The following is a 27241-nucleotide window of genomic DNA, read 5'->3' on the forward strand; positions in this document are numbered from 1 at the left end:
GACAGTCCCACCTAGATGTCCTACCATTAACTCAAACTGAACAAATCTAAAGGAGAATTCATCTGCACACTTATTCTTACCTCTATCTTATCAGCTTCTTACTGATTCTTACCTCTTATCAGCATCTCCTAACAGTCCCATTCTGCCAACAAGAACTGGCATTCTCTCCATCTTCTAAGCTTTCAAACTGGCAATTACCCCTCAGTCACAAGTTCTAACAACTCATACCAGCAAAATCTCTTTGGAGTTCAATCCTTTTACATTCTACAGCCAAAAATATACGCACAGAAATCACATGGTATTCAAACATTTCCTAACTTAAGCTCAATTAAATGTGTCAAAGTATTCTAGCTCTGTAGTAGGTTGATGGCGATCACAGATACATTTACAACTTCTATAATAATAAGAAAAATTGTGACTACTTTGTACATAAAAAATTCAACTCCTGCTAATGTCACGATCCTATTTGTTGAGGAAATGCATTGCTTCCTAAAATAATGTATATGATTTACACTTAATCTGGAAGATAATTACTAACACTATTCCTTTGATGCTGATTATCTTCAATTTCATTTATCTCCCTCTTTGTACTCAAAATCGGAAATCATATTAAACCTAAAAGGTGATTTTTAGAATTAAAAATATAAAATATACAGAATGAATGACTATGAATATTGAATAAAATATGAGGTGTGTATGCCCAGGTCTAGCTGTAATATGTTCGTCCTAAATATAACACAGACTATCCATGTGATTAATACTCTTCTACAAATTATATAACTTATATGTATTTTAAAATTAACATATTTCAAATAAAATATAAAATATCTTCTCATATAAGTGGGCAAACTGATATTCTCAGATACATAATAGATTCATATCTGTTAAAACAGGTAACAGGTATACAGTATCCTGTTTATGCTATACTCTGCTTTCATTAGATATCACCTTAAAATGTCCATGACAAACTGCCACAAATGCAAGGATGCATTATTATTAAATACTATATATAGATGTCTCCAAAGCTGAATATTACTCCAACAGTCAATACAACTATCTAGGGAGTCTGAAGAGTGCTAACAGCTTAGAGATCATGAAATGAGAGTATTGCAATGCACTTGATGTAGACTATGCCAAAAAAATACCTGGAAATTTCAGCCAACTCTACAGGGGTGTTGACTCATCTATACCCAATCATTTCACTTCACAAAGTCAGTGTTTCTCTCCCTTGATTTTTGTTTGGTCAAATGAAATGATGCAATTCCATGTATACTGTGAAAATTAGCACACTAACAGAATATGCATATAAAGAAAACATGAAATATCAGAATGCTACCATACCTATGCAGATCCAAATGTAAAAACACCACTATCTAGGGAAACAATAACACGCAAACACGAGGTTGCTTCTATTTCTGAGACCATAGTACCAGAAAGTCATTTCAATTAGTTGAAGAGATTTATACTAGAAACTGTTATACATGATTGACTATCCTTAAGTATTTACATCTCTGTTTTTTTATAAGATTTTATTTATTTATCTGACAGAGAGAAAGAGGGAGAGCACAAGCAGTGGGAGCAGCAGAGGGAGAGGGAGAGGGAGAAACAGGCTCTCCGCTGAGCAGGGAGCCTAATGCAGGGCTCGATTCCCGGAGCCTGGGATCATGACCTAAGCCAAAGGCAGACGCTTAACCGACTGAGCCACCCAGGGGCCCCTACTTCTGTGTTTTCATGTAAGAACAGGTTATAGACACCTGCATCCAAAATAAGCATAAAAGTATAAAGCCAATATGAAACATTCATAATGCACTGGACATTTTGACACATCAGGTATCCATGTCAAGCTGACAACATGATTTTTAACTAAGCAGAAACAATACTTGGCATACTTGGAATGTAAAATACACTGACTTAAACATGGTGGCAGATGAGAAGTATCCAATAGGTTTGTCCCAACTTCCCAATAAAAGCACCATTGAGATAGTTTAGAAAATACTTTTACTTCTAGCTGACTGGTTATCCTAGTCAACTAGGTAGTCAAATGGAGTAGGGGCTATCAATTTATAGAACACATAAAATTCTTTAAAAATACTTAAAAAAAAAAAAACATGAATCCAGAGACATAACCAAATACTGAAGACTAAGACGATCTTAGGAACATCTACCAATCTCCAGTGGTCTAGAGTTTTCAGCTTTAATGTGCCTAAAATATTAAGATGGTGCATACACAAAGCCTAGACCTTTTACAAGATGAGAGGGAAAATTCAATTCAATTCCTTATTTAAATATAAGACCCCAAAAGATAATATCCCCAGTGAAAGGCTTACCTTTAAGAAAAAACAATGCTCACCCACAGAGGAAAACAGTATGAAATCTTGCCTACTTTTGCCTTGACTCTGGGATCTAGGGTATGGGGTTTCTCCCCTATAAATCTCTAACCACAAGACACCGCCCATGCAGGTTTTTGGCCAGAATTTAACTACCTAGTTGTCAAAAAATAAAAAAAAAGACCAAATCAACAAGTGTGTGTATTTGTACACACACACCTACATACATACATATATATACACATACATAAATATACATACTGAAGGATATGTATGTGTGTATATATATATATATACACACACACATACTGAAGGAGAGAGAGAGAGAGAGAATGAATTTAAATTTAAAGTGATTAGTCTTTGGTAGTGCTCGCAGATGTCTGGCAATAATTCATGCAAATTTCCAAGAAAAAAGTACCTTTAAACTTCAGTTTCAAAGTATTCTCACAGATAAAGTTTAGTAATCATTAGTTCACAATAAAAATAAAGATAACATAGAAAGCCGTGGAGAAACATTAGTAAGTCAGCAAAAACAAACGATAGAATTAGACTTATAAAGACACAAGATATAATACTGGAAAAACAATTTCTAGAGATAAGAAATGTAATAATTGATATAAGAAATTCATTGGATTAGGTAAAACAGAAGATGAGGCACAAATCATAAAAAGAATAACTGGACAACAGGCCTAAAAAATATCCAGTAAAGTACACGACATAAAGACAAACTACGAGATGTAAACACAAGAAAACCTAAACAGAGTGAGAATGTTTAAAATATGTTTAATTAGAATTACAAAGGCAACTATGAATAGAGAGAATAAAAGATAATACTCTAAATAAAATGGCTAAAAAAAAGGCTAATAATTTTCTTGTATGGATAAAATAACAATCATTAAATTCAGGAAGCCCAATGAATCAGGATAAACAGAAGAATTAATGTTGCTTAACAACAATCAAAACCAGCTATTGGTGAAATAATCTGTTTACTGCTGAGAGAAAATAATTTGAAAGCTAGAATATATATCCATTGCATATCTTTTAAGTTCAAAGATGAAATAAACATATTATCAAACTTTAAAGTGTTTACTATGACCAAAATCTCATTAAAGGTACTCTAAAAAGATGTGTTTCAGTAAGAAATAAAATGATCCTAGAATGAAGCTGTCATATAAAAAGGAAGGTATAAACATAAGTTAAATATATGACTAAATTTAAGTAAACATGGATGAAACAGTAAACATACTAATTTAGATTTTAAAAAAAACTAAAATATGGAACAACAGATAAATTAGGCAGTGTCATTTTCAAAGTTGTTAAAAATGATGTAAATAAATAGATACACAGGCCATGTTCAAGGATAGGAAGAATCAAATAAAAGAATCTCAAAAGACAACTTTGCAAGTTTATGCAATTGTAATCAAATATTATGACTGAATTTTTGCTGTTGTTTAAACTTGACAAACTGATTATAAAATTTATGTGGCTGAAAGAAGAGAGAATAATAGTCAACACATCCCTGAAGAGCAACGAGATCAATGTGGTTTGACATCCCCTATCAAAGACACCTGCTGAGGGCAACTAGCCTGAATGCCAGCTTTTCGTTATGCTTTACCTTAAAACCCAAGCCCCTGAGCAGTCATACAACTGCTTTTCTGTGACAAACCCGTACCAGCCACAGTGTCTCAAGACCTCACCCAGAGGATCAGGGCAGTTCTGCACTGCACTGGGTCTCTAAAATTTGTAGTTCTAAAACCCAGCCACATGCCAGAGATAAAAGACAGGAACATTGCACTGCCAGTGGGTGGGCTGACAGTGCAAACGTAGACATGGTAGAGGCAGGGATCTGATGGAAGCCAGGGACACAAGAGGATAGATTGTTTGCACTTCTAAGAGGGCTTCCTGAAAAGTGGTGAATGCAAACTCATCTTTCCAGGGAAGAGAGCAGGCCAATGCCATTTTTTACCCTTCCCATCAACATGAATGAACTTTCAACAAGCAGCACAGAGCACACAATGGAGGCTTGGGCCCGATTACACCGAACCCCACCCCCTAGTACACTTCAGGTGCCTTTTATAACAAGCAAGTGTGATTGAGAGCCTGAGCAGCAACAGAACCCTCCCCCAGAAAATGAACACAAAACCGTGCACACACCAGGTCTAATGATCATAGAGTGTTGAACACTTCAGTTGTAACGGAAATAGGACCAGGCACAGGTGTTCTTAACACACGAAAGACAAGACCTAGACAAAATGCAAGGACAAAGGAATTCATTCAAAAAGAACAAACAACATGAGGTCACAGAGAGGGAGCTAATCAAAAGAGATATAAGTAATACACCTGAACCAGAATTTAAAAATCACAATCATAAGCATACTAGCTGGGCTTGAGAAAAGCATAGAAGAAAGCAGAGAGACCCTTACTGCAGGGATAAAAGACCTAAAATCTAGTCAGGCCAAAATAAAACATTCTATAACTGAGATGCAAAACCAACTGGTTGTAATGACCACAATTATGGAAGAAGTGGATGAACAAATAAGTTAATATAGAAGATAAAATTATGGAAAATAATAAGAGTGAAAATAAGAGGTAAAGAAAAATATTGGATCGCTCATGAAGACTTAGGGAACTCAGTGATCCTTTATGGAAAGCATAATAACGTCTATATCATAGGAGTCCCAGAAGAAGAAGAGAGGCGAAAAGGGGCAGAAGGCTTACTTAAACAAGTTATAGCTAAAAACTTCCCCAATCTGGGGGAAGAAAGAAATACCCAAATCCAGGAGGCACAAAGAACTCCCATCAAAATCAACAAAAGCCGGCCAACACCAAGACATATAGTAGTAAAATTTGCCAGTTACAGAGATAAGGAAAGAATCCTGAAGGCAACAAGGGAAAACAAATCCCTAACCTACAATGGAACACAAATCAGGTTAGCAGCAGATCACCAAAGAAACTTGGCAGGCCAGATGGGAGTGGCAGGATATATTCAACATGATGAATGGGAAAAATATGCAGCCAAGAATGTATTATTCAGCAAGGCTATCATTCAGAATACAAGGAGAGATAAAGAATTTCACAGACAAACAAAATAAAGGAATTCGTGACCACTAAACCAGCCCTGCAAGAAATATTAAAGGAGACTCTCTGAGTGGAAAAGACCAAAAGCAACAAAGACAAGAATGGAACAAAAAAAAATCTCCAGAAACAGCAAATTAACAGATAATACAATGGCACTAAATTCATATCTATCATTAATCATTCTGAATAGAAAGAGAGTAAATGCTCCAATAGAAAGACAAAGGGTATCAGAATGCACTAAAAAAAATTTAAGACTCATCCATATGCTGCTTAGAAGAGACCTAAAGACACCTGCAGATTCAAAGTGAGGGAAAGGAGAACAATCTATCATGTTAATGGATGTCAAAAGAAACCCAGAGTAGCGATATTTATATTAGACAAACTAGATCTTAAAACAATGACAGTAGTAAGAAGAAGGGAACAATATCATCGTAAAGGGGACTATCCAACAGCAATATCTAACAATTATAAATATTTATACCCCCAACTTGGGAGCACCCAAATACATAAATCAATTAAAGACAAATGTAAAGAAACTTACTGATAATAATACAAAAATAGTAGGGGACTTTAACACCCCATTTAGAGCCCTGCATAAATCATCTAAGCAGAAGCTGACAAGCAAAGAATGGCTTTGAATGACACACTGAACCAGATGGACTTCACAGATATATTCAGAACATTTCATCCCAAAGCAGCAGAATACACATGCTTTGCAAGTGTACATGGAACACTGTGCAGAACAGATCACATACTGCGTCACAAATCAGCCCTCAACAAGTACAAAAAAACTGAGATCATACCATGCATATTTTTAGACCAAAACGTTATAAAACGAAGTTAATCATACACACACACACACACACGCAAATTGGAAAAGACCACAAATACATGGAGGTTAAAGAACATCCTACTAAAGAATGAATGGGTTCACTAGGATTAAAGAAGAAATTTTAAAAATTCACAGAAGCAAATGAAGATGAAAACATGATAGTCCAGAACCTTTGGGATAAAGCAAAGGCAGTTATAAGAGGGAAGATTATAGCAATATAGGCCTACCTCAAAAAAAAAGTTTCAAATACACAACCTAACATTACACATAAAGGAGCTAAAAAAGTAGAAGGGGCGCCTGGGTGGCTCAGTTGGTTCAGTGTCTGCCTTTGGCTCAGGTCAAGATCTCAGGGCCAAGGGACTGAGCCCCACGTTGGGCTCCCTGCTCAGTGGAGAGTCTGCTTCTCCCTCTCCCTTTGCCCCTCCCCCACGCTCATGCGTGCATGCTCTCTCAAATGAATAAATAAAATCATTAAAAAAAAAAAAGGAACCGCAAATGAAGCCTAAAGCCAGAAGAAGAAGGGAAATAATAAAAATTAGAGTATAGAAATAAATGATATAGAAACAAACAAAAAACAGTGGAACAAATCAACAAAACTAAGAACTGCTTCTTTGAAAGACTTGATAAAACTGATGAACTGCTACCCAAAATTATCAAAAGGAGAAAGGACTGAAATAAATAAAATAATGAATAAGAGAGAAGAGATCACAAACAATACCACAGAAATATATGCAATTATTAGAGAATATTATGAAGAATTATATGCCAAGAAACTGGGCAATCTGGAAAAAAAGGACAAATTCATAGAAACATACACACTAACAAAACTGAAACAGAAAGATATGGAAAATTTGAATAGGCCCAGTTATTGAATCAGTAATCAAAACTCTCCCAATGAACAAAAGTCCAGGGCCAGATGGCTTTCCAGGGAAATTCTACCAGACATTTAAAGAAGAGTTAGTAACTATTCTTCTCAAACCCTTCCAAAAAATTAAAAACGGAAGGAAAACTTTCAAACTCATTCTACAAAGTCAGCATTACCTTGATTCCAAGATCAAAGACCCCACTAAAAAGAAGAACTACAGGCTAATATCCCTGATGAACATGGATGCAAAAATTCCTAACATGATACTGGCAAATTGAATCCAACAGTACATTAAAAGAATTATTCACCATGATTGAGTGGGTTTTATTCCTGGGCTGCAGGGTGGTTCGGTATTCACAAATCAATCAATGTGATACACCACATTAATAAAAGAAAGGATAAGAACCATATGATCCTCTCAACAGATGCAGAAAAAGCATTTGACAAGGTAGACCATCATTCCTAATAAAAACCCTCAAAAAAGTAGGGACAGATGACATACCTCAACATCATAAGAGCCATATATGAAAGACCCATAGCTAAGATACTCAGTGGTAAAAAACTGAGAGCTTTTCCTTTGTGGTCAAGAAAAAAACAGGGATGTCTACTCACCATTGTTAATATTTTTTTTAAAGATTTTATTCATTCATTTTGAGAGAGAGGGAGAGAGAGCAAGAGAGCACAAGTCAGGGAGAGCAGCAGAGGGAGAGGGAGAAGCAGACTTCCGGCTGAGCAGGAAGCCCGACGTGGGGCTCGATCCCAGGACCCTGAGATCATGACCTGAGCCAAAGGCAGATGCTGAACCACCTGAGCCACCCAGGTGCCCCTCACCATTGTTATTTAACATAGTACTGGAAGTCCTAGCCTTAGCAATCACACAGCAAAAGGAAATAAAAAGCATTCAAATCCACAAAGAAGAACTCAAACTATTTGCAATTGATGTCATACTCTATTAGAAAACCCAAGATTCCACCAAAAAAAAAAAAAATTGCTAGAACTGATAAAGAAATTCAGTAACGTCTCAGGATACAAAAATCAACCTAAAGAAATCTGTTGCATTTCTATACACCAATAATAAAGAAACAGAAAGAGAAATCAAGGAATCAATGCCATTTATAACTGTACCAAAAGCAGTAAGATACATAGGAATAACTCTAACCAAAGAGGTAAAAGATCTGTACTCCAAAAACTATAGAAGACTTATGAAAGAAATTGAAAATGTCACAAAGAAATGGAAAAACATTCTATGCTTATGGATTGGAAGAACAAATATTAAAATGTCTATACTACACAAAGCAATCTACACAGTCAATGCAATCCCTATAAAAATACCACCAGCATTTTGCACATAGGTGGGCAAACAACCCTAAAATTTGTATAGAACCACAAAAGACCCTGAATAGCCAAAGCAATACTGAAAAAGAAAAGCAAAGCTTATAGGTATCACAGTTCTGGACTTCCAGTGTATTAAAAAGATGTGTGATCAAGACAGTACGGTACTGGTACAAAAACAGAGACATAGATCAAAGGAACAGAATAGAACACCCAGAAATGGACCCACAACTATATGGTCACCTCCTCTTTGTCAAAGCAGGAAAGAATATCCAATGGAGAAAAGACAGTTTCTTCACCAAATGGTGTTAGGAAAACTGGACAGCAACATGCAGAAAACCGAAACTGTACCATTTTCTTATATTATATACAAAAATAAACTCAAAATGGATGAGGGACCTAAATGTGAGACAGGAATTCATCAAAATTCTAGAGAAGAACACAGGCAGAAACCTCTTTGACCTCAGCCATAGCAACTTATTACCAGACTGGTCTCTGGAAACAAAAGCAAAAATGAACTACTGAACTTCATCAAGATAAAAAGCTTCTGCAAAGTGAAGGACACAATCAACAAAACTAAAACAGACCTATAGAATGGGAGAAGATATTTGCAAATGACATATCTGATAAAGGGTTATTATCCAAAATCTATAAAGAACTTACCAAACTCAACACCCAAAAAACAAATAATCCAGTTAAGAAATGGGCAGAAGACATGAATAGACATTTTTCCAAAACAACCAGATGGTCAACAGATACATGAATAGATGCTCAACATCCCTCATCATCAAGGAAATACAAATCAAAACCATGATGAGATACTACCTCACATCTGTCAGAATGGCTAAAGTTAACAAACAACACAGGAAACAACAGATGTTGGTGAGGATATAGAGAAAAAGGAACCCTTTTACACTGTCGGTGGGAATGCAAACTGGTGCAGCTACTCTGGAAAACAGTATGGAGGTTCCTCAAAAAGTTAAAAATAGAACTACCCTATGACCAGTAATTGCACTACTAGGTATTTACCCAAAGGATACAAAAATACTGATTTGAAGGGGCACAAGCAACCTGATGTTTACAGCACCATTATCAACAATAGCCAAATTATGGAAAGAGACCAAATGTCCATCGATTGATGAATGAATAAAGAAGATGTGGTGTGTGTGTGTGTGTGTGTGTGTGTGTGTAATGGAATATTAGTGAGTCATCAAAAAATGAAATCTTGCCACTTGTAAGGACATGGATAGAGCTATAGTGTATTAAGCTAAGCCAAACAAGTCAGTCAGAGAAAGAAAAATACCAGATGATTTCACTCATATGTAGTATTTAAGAAACAAAATAGATGAACATAGGGGAAGGGAAAAAAAGAGAGTGAAGCACACCATAAGAGACTTAACTATCAAAAATAAACTGAAGTTTGATGGAGGGAAGGTGGGCAGGGGATGGGTTAAATGTGTTATTGGTATTAAGGAGGGCACTTGTGTTGAGCACTGGGTGTTACATGTACGTGATGAATCACTAAATTCTACTCTCGAAATCAGTATTACACTATATATTAATTAACTAGGATTTAAATACAAATTCAAAAAATAATAAAATAAACAAGGTTTTTAGAATGGTATAAAGTGAATTACTCATTATTAAGGCATTAATATAAAACAAAAGAAAAAACCCCACATAGTATGTTATAAAGAAAACTCATAGTAATAAAGTAATAAAGTGATAAAGTCAACAGACAGTAAAATGATTGCCTATATTCACAATTTAAAAATAATTATGGCCTATTCTTTAAACAATGCTTGAATAAGGGTATTTGCAATTTAATGAGAAGGCATTCTGTCAGAGTCTGAACATAACACAAATATTTTACATTCCTGGGAAAGACATTTTTTTAAACACATGGAATCAATTTTGTTTTGCCTAACCAAATGTCCAAACCTCTGTCATGAAGTTTCTAATTAACATTGAAAATAGAAGCAAAGCAAATAATTGGAAGCTTATTAAATTCTGAAACTTCACAATGTTTCTGAAATAAAAGTAATTTTGAAGATAGTGGTTCTCAAAGGGACAATTTTGTCTAGTCGGGGACATTTTTTAATGTCTGAAGGCATTTTTGTTTTTCCTAACTGGTGGTGGGGATGTTGCTACTGGCATCTAGTGGGTAGAGGCCAGGAATACTGCTAAACATCCAACAATGTACAGGACAGGACTCCACAAAAAAGAATTATTGAGCCAAAATATCAACAGTGTCAAAGTTAAGGAACTCTTCTTAAGCATATGCTTTCAGCGCTTGTCAAATACTTTTAAACAAATAAGTTTAAATTGTGTAATATTTAAGACATACAGAAATGTATACACAAGACAATGACTCTATGTGCTTACCACTGAGCTTAATAAAAAGTGTCCAATCCCTACTTCTCTATTCCTTACTGACTCTCTAGTTTTTATAGATTATTTATTTATTATTTGTTTTTAAAGATTTTATTTATTTATTTGAGAGAGAGAATGAGATAGAGCATGAGAGGGGGTAGGGTCAGAGGGAGAAGCAGACTCCCTGCTGAGCAGGAAGCCCGATGCGGGACTCGATCCCAGGAGCCTGGGATCATGACCTGAGCCGAAGACAGTCGCTTAACCAACTGAGCCACCCAGGCGCCCTAGATTATTTAAAATACCTATTATGTTATTGCTATAACTGTGTTAAAATATGTCATAACATGTTGGCTATATCATGTTAAATTGTGCTACAACTATCATATGACTTTAATAGATTTAATGATTAGGCATATCTATGCTTTACACAGGAGACCTAGAATTATAACAGAACATTGCAAAAACCGTATGGTAAGTAAATATTTATTCCTTGTATGTCTTAATTCCTGAATATACAACTGAGAGGAACTGGTTTTACAAATAAAAATCAATTACAAATGTGTTATAATTCATTAAATACATGACTAGCCGACAATCTGTGGATTCCAAACAAATTTATATAACACAAAAAAATGAGTAGGAAGCTGGTAAACAAAAACCAAAAATACTGCGTGATTGTTTTCCATCTCTGTTAGTTTCACTGAGGGCATTGGAGCCTGGATTTTCTGCCTCCATTTCTCCTGGGCTGAGGGACACCTGCTTTTATCTAGAGGTAGCTTCATAAATGCAAGTTAGAGTAAGGATTTTGGTATAACCTTGCTTCTCATTTCCTAGTTCAAGGTTCTGGAAGTCTGTGTGAGGAAAAAGATGGCACTTTCCACATTCTACAACTGCAAGGGAATTCTTGGTCTACCACAAACATCATGTATAGGATGAAAGAACCAGAATTTTAATAAAGTTCCATCATGGCTTGAAGTCTACAAGGCAGCAGAAAATATGATCTTTGAGGCCACATCTTGCTCAACTATTAATAAGACCAATATTTCATTAATAAAATCTTTTAAAAAAAGACCTATGTTTTGTTCAAAGTATAAATAAACTAAAATATGTTGCATTTTTAAAATGCTTTTTACTGGGCGCCTGGGTGGCTCAGTTGGTTGGGCGACTGCCTTCGGCTCAGGTCATGATCCTGGAGTCCCAAGATCGAGTCCCACATCAGGCTCCCTGCTCAGCAGGGAGTCTGCTTCTCCCTCTCACCCTCTTCCCTCTCGTGCTCTCTATCTCTCATTCTCTCTCTCTCAAATAAGTAAATAAAATCTTTAAAAAAATAAAATAAAATGCTTTTTACAATCCAATTAGTATAAAAAATTGTTTAAAGCTACTTTTTCTCTCTTTTTAAAATAGTCTGATATCACTTATGAACAATAATACAAATGAATACTTGTATTAATCAACAATAGACACAGAAGAGATGAAAATAAGAAGTCATTACATTTACTTGGAATAGATATGATTTTATCAACAGACTGAAAGTAGCAAACAAGGGTCAAAGATAAGCAGTGAAGGAAGGGAAGAGAAAAAAAAAATCACTCAACTAACTAGTTAGAAAAGATGAAAAAGAACAGCAACTCATGGATAAAAGTATTTTTAGATTGCAATAGCAAGCCATAAAGTAATCATTTATTCCACCATGATGAGAAATGGGAAAGAAATGCTTTATGAATGTTCCTGTTATTGCTAATGTTTCATTTTTCTCTAAAAAATTATGGAAATGAATGTGGTTGATACAAGTTGTTATTTAAGAGAAAAATGTTTTCAAACTCTACAGTATTAATGCCATTATAGCCTTAATTGATATACTTATAGTCATCAACCCTTGTAAAGTACACAAACACATGCAGACTCACAGGCTGCATAAAATACAGATGGTCGATAGCCGCGTAAATAGATCAATGATTACAAAGATGGATTGAGGAGACAAAAATGAGCTCTACTACTATACATGCATGAACTTCCTGACTATAAGAATAATTATAATCCAGAATTGGTTAACTGAAGGAAGCTGAAGAATCATATTTCCCTGCAGAATCAACAGATACCCATCTATCTTTGACGGCTTAGGAGCAGCATTGCCTGGAATCAGGGCAATGTATCAGATGACCTATGCTTTATTCTAATTATTATGTCAGGACCCAATAAAAGTTACATAATTCATATAATCTGTTTTGAGACATAAAGTAACAATTGGAAAAACATAATCATGTGGCTACCTGCAGATTCTATACATTTGGTACAGTGCTGGATACTTGAATGGGTTCCAGAAGAGTAACATGGCCAGCAGGAGTAGAAATTATCTGAGGGGAAAAAAGCAAGCTGGAATACTCCCATGCATTTATTACAGGAAGACATCTATGGAGATATTTTTGTAATTTCCATTATGAAGGAGATGCCCTAGAGCCATATTTCACCGAGGGGATATTATTAAGAAAGATTAGGGCGCTTTATTTAGAAAAGAATTTATTTAAAATGAAAGAAAGTAAGGAAAGGAGGGAAGAGAGAAGGGAGGTAAGAGGAGAGAAGGTGGGAAGGAAGGAGGAAAGGGAAGGAGGAAAGTTAAGAGAAAATGAAGTGGTTGGAGAATGAACAAAAAATAGGATAGTGGACAGCTGCATACCCAGAAGAAATGCCTCTGTCCCTTAAAAATAAGGGAGACATCATCCAAAAGACAATAAACAGAACATTTGCTTAAAGAATACAATAATCTGGTATGACATATGGATTATTTTAAGAAAAAAATACAAGAAAATAATACTTGAACTAAGTAAGTCACTAAAATTCAGGATATCAAAAGGGGTATCTTTTACCCCATCTCATTCTCTTATTCATCATTCCTTAAAATTCTCCCCTGTGCTGGCTACTGTGACACACCACAGTATCTGGCCCTCTCCCTAACATGGTGGCTCACTTTGTTCCGATATCTGTAACACATCCATTCCCTCAACCAGTGTGTTCTAAGGAAACATGGTCTTTAACTTTCCATTTGTCACTTTTCTTCCACTATCTACTTTGGTAGATATCCGCTATCCACTATCTTTGGTCCTCATACTCGAACAAACATTTCTTTGCAAATGATTCAAAAAATCTTATTTTCAGTGCCAGTCTCCATTCTGACTTCCAATTACATATTCTAATATATTTTTTAAAACTTTTCTCCTCTGCCCTTTTCTCTGTGTGACATATTTCACTTAACATAATGTTCTCAAAGTCCATCTGTGTTGTCATAAATAAAAGGATTTCCTCCTTTCCTATGGCTGAGTAATAGTCCTGTGTGTGTGTGTGTGTGTGTGTGTGTGTGTGTGTAACTTCTTTATTCATTCAATAGACATGTACATTGTTTCCATGTCTTGGCTATTGTAAAAACAAACTGCTGCAATAAAAATGGGTATGCAGATATCTCTTCAATATAGTGATTTCATTTCCTTCAGAGATATAACCAGGAGTGTGATTGCTCAATCATATAGTTCTATTTTAATTTTTTCATGAATTAACACACTGTTTTCCAGAGTGGCTGCACCAATTTACATTCCCACCAACAGTTTACAACGGTTCTCTTTTCTCCACATCCTCACCAGCACTTGTTATCTCTTGTCTTTTTTATAATAGTGATTCCAATAGATGTGAGGTGATATCTCATTATAGTTTTGGTTTGCATTTCCCTGATAATTAGTAATACTGAGCATCTTTTTATGTACATGTTGGCCACTGGAATATTTTCAAGTCCTTTGCTGATGCTTTAAGTCAAATTATTTGGTTTTCTACTCTTAAGTTTAGGAGTTCCTTATATATATTGGATATTAACCACTATCAGATTTGTGGTTTGCAAATATTTTCTCCCATACTGTAAGTTACCTTTTTACTCTGTTGACTATTTCCTGTGCTGTGCAGAAAACGTAGTTTGATGTAGTCCCTCTTATTTTTGCTTTTAGTGTCACATCAAAAAAGTATTTCCAAGATCAATGTCAGGGAGCTTTTCCCCTGTTTTCTTCCAGGAATTTTATGATTTAAAGACTTACATTTAAGTCTTTAAATATCCATTTCAAATTAATTTTTGTGAATGGTATAAGGTTCCAGTTTCATTCTTTTGCATGTGACTATCCAGTTTTCCCAGCAAAAATTATTGAAAGGATTAACCTTTACTCCATTCAGGATTCTTAGCTACCTTATCCAGTATTATTTGACTGTATATGCACAGGTTTATTTCTGGGCTCTCAATTCTGTTCCATTGATCTACATACCATAATATTTTGATTACTATAGTTCTGTAATATAGTTTCATATCAGGAAGTGTGATGCCTCCATCTTTGTTCTTTCCTGGGACTGTTTTGGCTATTCGTGGTCCACTGTGTTTTCATATGAATTTTAGAATTTTTTTTATTTCTGTAAAAAAATTCTACTGGACTCTTGACAGAAATCATATTTTATCTATAGATCAGTTTGGGTATTATGAACATTTTAACAAAATAATTATTCCAATCCATGAACATGAAATATCTTTCCATTTACCTGTGTCTTCTTCAATTTGTCATCAGTATCTTAGAGATTTCAGGTTACAGATTTTTCACCTCCTTAAATTTATGCCTAAGTACTGTACTGTTCTTAATGCTATTGTGATACTGTTTCTTTTTCAGATATTTTGTTGTTACTACACAGAAACACAACTGCTTTTTGTATGTTAATTTTGTATCCTGCAACTTTACTGAAGTTGCTTATTAGTTCTAACAGTTTTTTGATGGAGTCTTTATGATTTTCTATATTTAAGATCATGTGATCTGCAAACACAATTTTACTTCTCCCTTTCCTATTTGGATGCATTTTATTTATTGTCATGCTTCATTGCTCTGATTAGGACTACCAGTACTAGGTTGAATAGGAGTGGAAAGAATGGACACCCTTCCCTTATTCCTGACCTTGGAGGGAAAGCTTTCCACCTTTCATCGTTCGGTATGATATTAGCTGTATGCTTATCACTTATGGGCTTTAACATGTTGAAGTATGTTCCTTCTATATCCAAATTGTTGAGAGGTTTTATCATGAATGGATGTTGAATTCTGTCAAATGTTTTTTCTGCATCTACTGAGATGATCATATGGGTTTTATCTTTCATTCTATTAACGTGATGTATCCCATTTACTAATTTATGCATTGAACATATTTTGATTACATTTTTGTAATCAGATCTTTGCATCACAGTTCTGAACCACAACTGATCATGGTTTATGATCCTTTTAATGAACTGTTGAATTCAATTTGCTAGCTGTTGATAAATTTTGCATTCATATTCATCAGGTATATTGGCCTATACTTTTCTTGTAGTGTTCTTACCTGGTTTTGGTATCAGGGTAATGCTGGTGTCATAAAATGAGATTGGGAGTATTCCTTCCTCTTCCCATTTTTGGAGGCATTTCAGAAGGATTGGTGTTAATTCTTTTTTAAACATTTGGTAAAATTAATGAGTGAAATCATCTGATCCTAGACTTTTCTTTGTTGAGAGGTTTTTGATACTGCTTCAATCTCCTTAGTCATCATGGTCTGTTCATATATCCTATTCATGATTCAGTCTTGTTCAGTTGTATGTTACACAGAATTTATCCATTTCTTCTAGGCTGTGCAATCAGTTGGCATATAATTGTTCACAGTAGTCTCTTATAATCCTTTGTATTTCTTTGGCATCAGATGTAATGTCTCCTATTTCATTTATAATTTTATTTATGTGGATCTTCTCTTTTTTTTTTCCCTTGGGTTAGTCTAGCTACAGGCTTGTCAATTTTATCTTTCCAAAGAACTAACTCTTAGTTTTATTGATCTATTCTATTGTTTTCTTATTCTCGATTTCATTTATTTCTGCTCTACTCTTTATTATAATTTCCTTCCGTCTGCTAACTTTGGGCTTAGTTTTTTATTTTTTTCTAGTACCCTGAGGTGTAAAGTTCAGTTATTTGAGATCGTTTTTTTTCTTGATATATGTGTTTATCCCTAAATTCCCTGTTAGAAGTGCTTTAATTCCATCCCATAAGTTTTGTCTCAACAAATATTTTTTATTTCATTTTTTTAAAAGCTTTCTGTAATCCATTAGTTGTTCAGAAGTATGCTGTTTAATTTCCATATATGTGATTTCTAGTTCCATACCACTGTGGTCAGAAAAGACACTTGGGGTGGCTTGCGCCAACCTGCCAGATGAGTGGCTGCATGGCTTCGGCCTCTTCTGCAGCCCTGTTCAGGCTGCGGGGCCTGGAACCTGCTGCAGTTCCCATGGTTGGTGGGGCAGCTCAAGAGAGTCCCATGGACTGCCTGGATATACAGAAATGTTTAGAGGTAAGTGTATCAGATCACATGTGCAGAATGGCAGTTATGACTCTCATTCCCAAAAGTGAGCATCTTAACAAAGACCAGAAGCTATGAAGCAGCTAACCCAGCTCCTCCCAGAGCATCTCAAAAAGGAACTTTATGAACTTTGGGAAAAGTATGAGACCCAATTCAGTGCATAAGCCAAACATGTGAAGCAGCTGGACCAAAATTAGATGATTCTTCAGACGTCTGAGTATGAAGGCCTTGAAAACAAACCTGGGAGGTTGTACAACTTCTATAATTCAACAGCAGGAAAATTCAGTCACCTAAGATAGTCCAACTTGTTTCTGAACTTGAGGCAAAAAGAAACACTAACATAGCTGCCACCACCAGTGAGCCACCCTCCTGATGTGGCCTCTGTGTTGCTATACTCATGTGACAAACATTTTATTTTTCCATTTCATGGTGTTGTTTTGCCACTATTAGTTTGTTGATTCCACAGATATGAGTCTATTCATTTGCAATTGCCTGGACTTCAGTAAGAAATGCGATACAATTTGGATGATAAAAGAAGCTATGGAACAGGATGTGGTCCGAAAATGCCATGGATGCAGATTAAGGGCAGTGCAGGGAGGTTTTTCTAAAATACATTTTTAAAACCTTAAAAAAAAAGAAAAGATGCATGGTATGACTTTAATCTTAAATTTGCTACTACTTTTGTTATCACATGATCTATCCTGGAGATCATTCCATGTGCACTTGAAAAGATTATGTATTCTGCTGCTATTGTATGAAATGTTCTATATATGTCTATTATGTCCATTTGGTCTATAGTGTTGTTCAAATCTACTGTTTCCTTATTGATTGTTTGGATAATCTACCCATTGTTGAAACTGGGTATTACAGTCCCCAACTATTACTGAATTGCTGGGTTTTTTTTTTTTTTTTAGTTCTTTTAGTTCTATTAATATTTATATTTATATGTTTAGGTATCCCAATGTTGGGTGCATAATTATTTATAATTGTTATATCTTCTTTTTTTTTATAAGTTAATGATATTTATTTTTTTATAAGATTTTATTTATTTATTTGAGAGAGAAAGAATGAGAGACAGAAAGCACAAGAGGGAGGAGGGTCAGAGGGAGAAGCAGACTCCCTGCCGAGCAGGGAGCCCGATGCGGGACTCGATCCCGGGACTCCAGGATCATGACCTGAGTCGAAGGCAGTCGCTCAACCAACTGAGCCACCCAGGCACCCAAATGTTATATCTTCTTGATGAAATCACCCTTTTATCGTATCCTGACGTTCTTTGTTTTGATCTTTTTCCTCTTTTTTTTACTTTAATTCTATTTTGTCTAAGTATAGCAACACCTGCTTTCTTTTGGTTTCCATTTGCTTGAAGTATTTCTTTACCTCCCTTCACCCTCAATCTATCTGTGTCCTTAAAACTAAACTTATTCTCTTGTGAGTCTCAGATCCAGTGGTGATAAACTCCTTCAGTTTTGTTTAACAAAATCTTTATTTTTTCTTCATTTCAGAAAATGGCTTTACCAGGTGTAACAGTTTTGAATGACAGTTTCTTTCTTTCAATATTTTGAATATACCATTCCACCATCTCCTAGCCTGCCATGCTTCTCTTAAGAAATCCACGGATAGTCCTGTAGGCTTTCTTCACTCTTCCTTTTTGTTTGATTTTACTCCTGGGACTGCATAATTTCAAATGATCTATCTTTCAGTTCACTCATTCTTTCTTCTGCCAGATCAAGTGTGATGTTAAATTTTCTATTGAATTCTTCCATTCAGTTATTGTATTCTTCATCTCTAGGATTTGTCTGATTCTTTTTGATGGTTACTCTTCTTTGTTGAACTTCTCATTTTGTTCATGTATTATTTTCCAAATTTTGTTTAGTTGTCTTTCTGTGTGTTCTTGTAGTTCACCAAAATTCTTTAAGAGGATTATTGTGAATTTGTTTTCAGCAAGTTCATAGATCTCTATTTCTTTAGGGTCAGTTATTGGATCCAATTAGTTTCCTTTAGTGGTGTCATTTTTGCCTTATTTATTGTGATTCCTGGTTCAGTGGGGTTACAGACTATGCTTTTTGTTCAGGCAAAGCTTCTCGACTGAGGATCCCTCACTTCTGGTGGAGCTACAGACGATGCTCCATGATTGAAAAGGGTAACTGGCTGGGAACCCTTCCTCGGTCAGGCCACAGGCTGAGTTCAGCATCAGACAGGATCATAGGCTGTACTCCACTGCTGGGTGGGGCTACAGGCTGGACTCTGTGGCTTGGTGTTACTGTAGGTTGGGCTCCAAGCCTTCCCAGGGTGACTCTTCAGGCTACCTGGATAAACAGGGCCAGAGTGTATGCTCAACGGCTGGGCAGGGATGTTGCTTGGCTCCTTGCCCAGGCAGAGGTATTTAATGGGCTCCACAGTTACCTGGGTTCTCTGGCCAGGCTTCTTGGACAGATAAAACTGGAGACTATGCTCAGCACTTTATACATGGCTGTAAATTTGCTTCCCTGTCCAGGCAGGGCAGTAAAATAGGCTCTGTGGCTAATGTAGCCTGTTGACTAGAGAACCAAACCAGGCAGAACTGCCAGTCGAACTCTCTGGACAGATGGGGCCAGGAATTTGGCTCTGAAGATGGTCAGAAACACTGGCTGGGCTCTCTACCTGGGTATTGCTTACAAGTAGGAATGTAGTCTGTCAAGATCTGAGGGCTGGTTGGTATAAGTCCCATCCCCATTCTCCATCTCTATCTGATCCCCACCCCCACCACACACAGCTTACCCCAGTGATCGCTATAAGGTGACACCTGAGTGGGCCTTTTGGGAAGCATCCCACAATGCTGGGGGAGCTAGATGTCCACTGAGAGTTCTCTTCTTCCACTAGAGAAACTGTAGGCCCACAGGGGCCCCTCTCAGTGCAGTGCTATGCTAATCTGGGGAAGGACAATATGGTCAGACCACAGCTGTTTTCTTACCCTTCTAATGTGGTCCTTCTTGGTCTCTGTGGACTAGGAGTGTGTATTAACATCATCCCTAGTCTGGGATTTTCACGGTGGTGTGTTCTCTACAGATAGTGGCTAGGGAGACTGAAGTTGGGAACAACTTATGTCAGCCAGCTTGATTGGTAGACTTTTCTGTACTAGTTTCTGGTCTTTCTGTTTGTGCCTTGAACCCTTTAACACCAGTTTATGGATACTTTTCTCACAATAAAATAAAACACAGAGGAATATAAAAGAAACAGATTATATTAAAATAGTTAATATATTTAAAAACTAAATTGTGACATAATAATAGATATGCATCTTGATTAAAGCATTACAAAATAAGATCTAGTGGTAGCTTTAATAACTAGTGAAATCTTGAAGTATTAATGACTTTAAATAATATTTCAAGATACCTGCCTCAAATTTAATGTGATATGAAAATATTTATTATTTCTATTAGTGGAAAGTTAGAGGTGCTATTAATACTACTTTGGTCTGTTACCTACATTGTTAATCAAAGGAAATATTAAATGATAGGTTAAAGTTTATAAACTACAGATACAGTATTTTTCATATCTAAGTTCAGAAGCCCCTGAATTGTCTCTATTAATTCCCAAAGCGGGGCTTTGAACCCCTCATTAAAAACCTCTGCTCAATACGTATCTTTGTAAATTATGCTGCAGTTATATTTCCTTCTATGTTAATCATCCTTTTTTTCTATACATGTTTTGTGAACATGACCATAATCTCCCTAGCAACACAATTTCCTCAGCATTTAAGAATCATTTACATGCACTAATGTTCTAAAGTAAAACACACTTTTATTTTTCCCTTAACATTGAAATCAATTTTTTGCAAATGCTAGTTTCATTTGTCAATGTTCTATATGTAAGTAGGCCTACAAATAATTGATTTTTACCCCTGATATCCTGAAAACATTGGTTTAGATTTTTTTCTCAGTAGATCAAATTTAAATTATACTGATACAAACTTTCAAAGCTGAAATAATAACTCTAAGAATCAACTAAATTTAGCTCACATTATTTGGCACTAACCCATAATTATATATATTAGAAGCTCCTCAACAAGCTCAGAATATGGTATACTTTTTAAAATGTTTCCATGTGTTCCTGTATTTTAGGACATCTCAACATCTTCCACACAATGAAGTCAGTTTCTAGCTTAAATTTATATATTTTGAAATAAGGAAAACATTAGTATTTTTCTTAATAACCTGAAAATTTGGGCTCGTTCTGTATTGATTAAATTATATATATATAGTATTTTTAAAATAAGATATTCATCCTGCTAAATAACTAAAATATATTAGTTATCTGGTTGGAAAAAGCGTATTGACCTTTCTGGAGAGATAATACTAGTGTTAACTCTGGGAGGCAGTGTGTCCTTAATTGTTTTTTATTGTTTTTGTTGTTATGAGGAAACAAACATCTCCTTTGAGCAATATACTATGATTATGCATGGATGGAATTTAGCATTGTAATCAAATAGAACATACAACAAAGTTAATCTGATGAAACATATTTAATGCTAATGCATTATCAATGTGCTACATGGTAATTACACATAAACTGTAAATAGCTCCTGTGAATGGCAAATTGATGTTACTTTTACATCACTGAAGCAAATGTTTCTGGGATGGGAGGGAGAAAAAAGCAGTAGTGATTTTAATCTTTTCTCTTGCCTGAGGAAAGCAGTCACCTTTGTGTTCTGGAAAATTGAGTAATTGTTTCAATCCAGGACCTTCCTCCTTAACAAAAGATACTCAGATGTTTGATAAATAAACATACTACTAACTTCAATAACTCACACTGAGTTACATATCATCTGTGCTTATTATACCCAAGTGGCACAATCCCAATCACACATACTATTAAATTACATCTTAAGTTGTTTTCTCCTACAAGCAGAACTAAAGAAATGATTTTTGATTGAGCAAGGTAAGGAATGAGAGGAAATTTCAGAGTATCTGGCACTGAGAAGAAAAGCAATCTGGCTTGAAAAAAGTCATCAGTGGTATGCTTTCAACAAAAAGAAGGCACTAAATCTGTGGGGCAAAAGATGCAAGGGGTAAAACACATGAATATGTGAAAAAAAAAGGAACAGATAAAGGCTTAGAAAAGTGAATGGAAGTCTAGAAAAAAGGAAGAGATGACACAAGCCCAGGTCAACCCATTCACAGCAAACAGGAATTACATGGACACATCTGGTATAACATGCACTAAAGGAGCCTGGCAGGATCTACACTTTATGATTCTCCATCACTCATCTTCCCAGAGTATAGGCCAAGATTTAGCATACTACTGTGATTTCAAAAGCAGTTGTTTTCACTGCATAGTGGATAAAATTAAACCAGCAAATTCAAGAATTGAGACATAATTTATCGCCATCTCCAAATTGAAAGCAATCCGTTCTTCCAAACTGAACCAGGCTTACCCAATTTAAAGAGAAACAAATAGGTATTGTTTATGTTACAAAATAAAGTGAAACATAAAAAAGTCCCACATAATAAATTTCTATATATATATTTTAAAAGCTTGTTGCGTACTAGAGGGACATTCACAAGTGAGAATCTTTCTCTGGTTCTTATATTCCCTAAAGAGTTAAAAACATTACTTAAAAAATAATCAATGTTTTGAATATTATTGGCAAATAAAGACCACATTCTAAATAATTACATTCTTCTTTATTTACCAAAGTATGTGAAGGAAAAGCTACATAGTTTTAAAGGGTAAAATAAATGGCTAAATTGATTAATTCTTCAAAATATGGTTCTATTTTACTATAATTCTAGAGAAAAGACTAACAAGTTTTGGAGTCAGAAATTTCTTTGTCTCATTGTACGTTAAAATTAAACTGTCCAAGTGAAAAAAAGAGGGAAAAGTAAATCATGTTTAGGCTTCATTCCTCACTCATTCTATTTGTGCAAAGAATCATGGGACTTAGACGGACAGGATAAATGTGATCAGCTCTCCATTTCTACTCAGAGAAATATGCACTTGCTAGTTGCACACTTTTTTTAACTTTTCCACAGGGGGATTTATCAAAGTGTAACTCTTACTGAGATTAACGTAAGTATGTCATGATAATAAAGAGCCTACATAAACTCATTAAACCTTAGCCTTAGAAAATAAATTTCTATTTACCTATATTTATATTATAATATCTATATTTAAAACATTTACATGAGGTAATCTGTAATGCAAGCTTACATTACAAAATGGAGGAACTTCCATATAGACATAGCCTGCTCAAATGACAGACACTGGTTCTCTGAAATTTAGAGACACTCTGAGGGCAGTATGATAAAACTCTCACAGCATAAATTACTGAGTCTTTTTAAAATCAAAGCAAGCTTTATGGGTTAAAAACATAAAAAGAAAAACCTACAATGACTATGCCCTTATAGGTAAAATCTTCACAGCTCTTCCTTCCAGAAATTAAATTAGACAGGACCAGACATACCAAGAACTGTAATAATATGTTAGATCTTGTATAGTGCTTTATTCTACAGAGCACATTATTTGGTTTAATACATCTGTATTCTCTGATGTGGAAAGAGATTTAGCAAGCTAAAATAAGTGGCTCATGGAAGGCAGAATAATAGAACAGAAAGAACAATAGATTTAGAACTATGAAAGATCTTGTTCTGAATCCCAGCTCTGCTAATCTGCCACTTACCATCTATGTGACATTGGGCAATCTCTTTAAGCCTCAGTTTTCTGTAACATGAGGACAATAGTATGTACCTCATAGGATTGTTAATAGGATTCAATGAGGTAAAATATATAAAGTGCCTGATACAATTCCTAGCACATGTTATGTGTCTAACAAAAAATAACTTTAACATTTACCAATTGATTGTGAGCAAGGTATTTAACATTTTGACCTCCCCACTATTACATCCATAAAACTGTAATAACAACATTTACTTAACAGAGTTGTTGTGATGATGAAATACATGCAATTTTATGTACAGTGAATGATAGGCAGAAACAAAACTAGAAGGTAGCCTTCTATGTTGAATACTCTTACTGGTAACAAAGCTAGATACTTGTGATTCTATTACCAAAATATAGAAGAACATTTTCCCACAACTCCATTGAGAAAATAACAATCTAGAAATACCTGTGAAAATGAATTTTAAAAGGAAAATATGCAAGTTACCTGAATTAAGGCTTCATTCAGCATGTCTTCATTAACCTCCAGAATAATATTTTTTATATCTTCATATGGCATACGATATGATCCTAGGAAGATAGCTTAAAATAAAAGTAGATTTTATTAAAAATAGAATAGCATCAAAATTTTAAAGGCCTAATAAATACCTTATTCTCATTTTCATAGACATAAAATATGAAATTTGTCAGCAATATTAATTTACAGTTAGGAACAAACAAAAGTAGTTTCCATCTGAGAGACTACACTACTCATCTAGGCAAAATGGCCTATTATTTCAGGTTCTAATGATTACATGTTGTACATACTTATATAGAAATTAAAACCCCTAATAATGCTGATGATTACATGCTTATGCATTTTAGATCAAGCTGATACAATGTGACTCATGAGAGATTTTATTTCAAGTTGGCCTTTAATTCAGCATTGAATTTAATACGGCTATTGTCAGATTCATTAAACACAGTACTTCTCAGAGATGACAATAAAGTAACCAAATACAAAAAAAATCATTCAATCTACTTTGCAATTCTCCCACATAGGAAAAAATTAAAGTGTTTGAATCATCAGTGTTATCTAAATTCCTGCTGAAAATCATGTGGTATACTAGGAGTAGCTCTATATTTTCACAATTTCCCTTCTCAACTTTTTCTTTATTGGATATATATTATGTCATACTGAAATAAATCAACAGATTACACTGAGAAAAGCTTAGACTAATTCAGAAAGTATTTTTCAACAACACATTCCACTTCAACTTCCACTAAGCACACATTTTAATGAACATTCATGTGTTATCACCAGAACATGAATATATTCTTATGATTTTTTTCATGTAAAGGTCTGTATTTCACTGGCGCCTAAAGGAAAGACAAATCCTCACTATCTAGGCCAATGATTACCTAGACATAAACACCAAGTGAGATCTCCATAATCTAAATAAATAATGTTTGACAGATATCAACTAGCAATTAAGATCATACTGTGTTTTTTCTTAATTACTGAGCATTCACTTTATAAAGAAAATGTACTCTCAGTTAAGCAATGTACACATTCACAACTATTAGGAGACTTCTTTTCTGACAGCAACATTCCAACTCACAGGAGAATGATGACTTGTTTATTTTAATCTGATTCCCTACTGTACATCCCTTAACAAAATAAACTCCCATGGTATTTCCTTGTATAATTAGAAATGCTTGATGTGTTGTAATTTCTCAAGCATAGTGTTTGAGTATCCTCAGAATATAAACATATGTCTACTGTGGTAAAAAAAAAATGCTGAATTTAATACAGAGGGGAGAATACATCAAAGTAAAATGTAAGGCCTAGTTAAATGAAGATGGGTTTAACTGTCCAGAGGCTTTAGCAAAAGTGTATTTAATGGCTGACTGATTTGTTGAAGGCTTCAAGGCTCACTAAACAGGTTTTTATTTTTATTTAAATTTAGTTAACATAAAGTACAATATTGGTTTCAGGACCAGAATTCAATGATTCATCACTTACATATAACACTCCGTGCTCATCACAATGAGTGCCCTCTTTAATACCCATCACCCATATAGCCCATCCCCCACCCTCCTCCCTCCATCAACCCTCAGGTTGTTCTCTATCATTAAGTCTCTTACGGTTTGTTTCCCCCTCTCTTTTTTCTTTTCCCCATTCCCACATGTTCACCTGTTTTCTTTCTTAAATTTCTCTGACTTTTTCACTTAGCATAATACATATAAGCTGCATTCAACTCATTGCAAATGGTAACATTTCATTCTTTTTGATGGCTGAGTAATATCCCATTGCATATATATATATACATATACATGTATATATATATATATATATATACCAAATCTTCTTTATCCATTCATCAGTCAACAGACATTTCGGCTCTCTCCTTAGTCTGGCTATTGTTGATAATGTTGCTACAAATACCAGGGTGCATATAATCCTTTGAATGTATATTTTTGTATCCTTTGGGTAAATACCAGTAGTGCAATGGCTGGATCTTGGAGTAATTCTATTTTTAATGTTTTGAGAAACCTCCAAACTGTTCTCCAGAGTGACTGCACCAGTTTGCATTCCTACCAAAAGTGCAAGAGGACTCCCATTTCTCCACATCCTCACCAAAACCTGTTGTTTCTTGTGTTAATTTTAGCCATTCTGCAAGTATGACATGGTGTCTCATTGGGGTTTTGTTTAGTATTTCCCTGATGATGAGTGACGTTGAGCATTTTTTCATGTGTTTGTTAGGATCTGGATGACTTCTTCGGAAAAGTGTCTATTTGTGTCTTCTATCCATTTTTTTAAAAGATTTTTATTTATTTACTTGGGGGTGGGTAGAAAGAGACAGAGACAAAGTGACAGAGAGGGAAGACAGGCAGACGGAGACAGAGAATCTCAAGCAGACTCCAACTGCAGCAGGAAGCCCAAATCAAAGTTCAATCTCACAAACCTGAAATCATGACTTGAGCCCAAATGAAGGGTCAGAAGCTTAACTGACTGAGCCACCCAGGCACACCTTCTTCTGCCCATTTCTTAACTGGATTATTTGTTTTTTGGGTGTTGAGTTTGAAAAGTTCTTTATAGATTTTAGATGCCAACTCTTTATCAGATATGTCGTTTGCATATATTTTCTCCCATTGCAGAGGCTACCTTTTTTTTTTGTTGATTGTTTCCTTTGCTGTGCAAAAAAAACTTAATGAAGCCCCCATAGTTTATTTTTGCTCTTGCTTCCCTTGTGTCCAGAGACGTGTCCAGTAATAAGTTGCTATGGTCAAGGCCAAAGAGGTTTCTGCCTGTGTTCTTCTCAAGGATTTTGATGGTTTCCTGTCTCACATTTAGGTCTTTCATTGATTTTGAATTTAATTTTGTATATGGTGTACAAAAGTGGTCCACTTTCA

The 27241-nt window shown here is 35.2% G+C and overlaps 1 protein-coding gene and 1 pseudogene across 4 annotated transcripts in view; one reads left to right on the plus strand and one right to left on the minus strand.

Annotated features, from left to right (window-relative positions):
- Nucleotides 1–27241, minus strand: part of DIAPH2 (diaphanous related formin 2) — a 946398-nt gene that overhangs the window by 486296 nt on the left and 432861 nt on the right. For all 4 annotated transcript variants that reach the window (XM_088028705.1, XM_088028707.1, XM_088028706.1 and 1 more), the window contains one exon: nucleotides 24333–24427. In XM_088028705.1, the coding sequence (XP_087884831.1) occupies nucleotides 24333–24427 (95 nt within the window). The remainder of the gene's footprint in view (nucleotides 1–24332; nucleotides 24428–27241) is intronic.
- On the plus strand, nucleotides 17054–17561 carry LOC114207409 (5'-deoxynucleotidase HDDC2 pseudogene; annotated as a pseudogene).

The sequence above is a fragment of the Eumetopias jubatus genome, unplaced genomic scaffold, assembly GCF_037043125.1.
Source record: "Eumetopias jubatus isolate StellerSeaLion01/CBP00866 unplaced genomic scaffold, mEumJub1_p1.0 scaffold_11, whole genome shotgun sequence".
Classification (NCBI taxonomy): domain Eukaryota; kingdom Metazoa; phylum Chordata; class Mammalia; order Carnivora; family Otariidae; genus Eumetopias; species Eumetopias jubatus.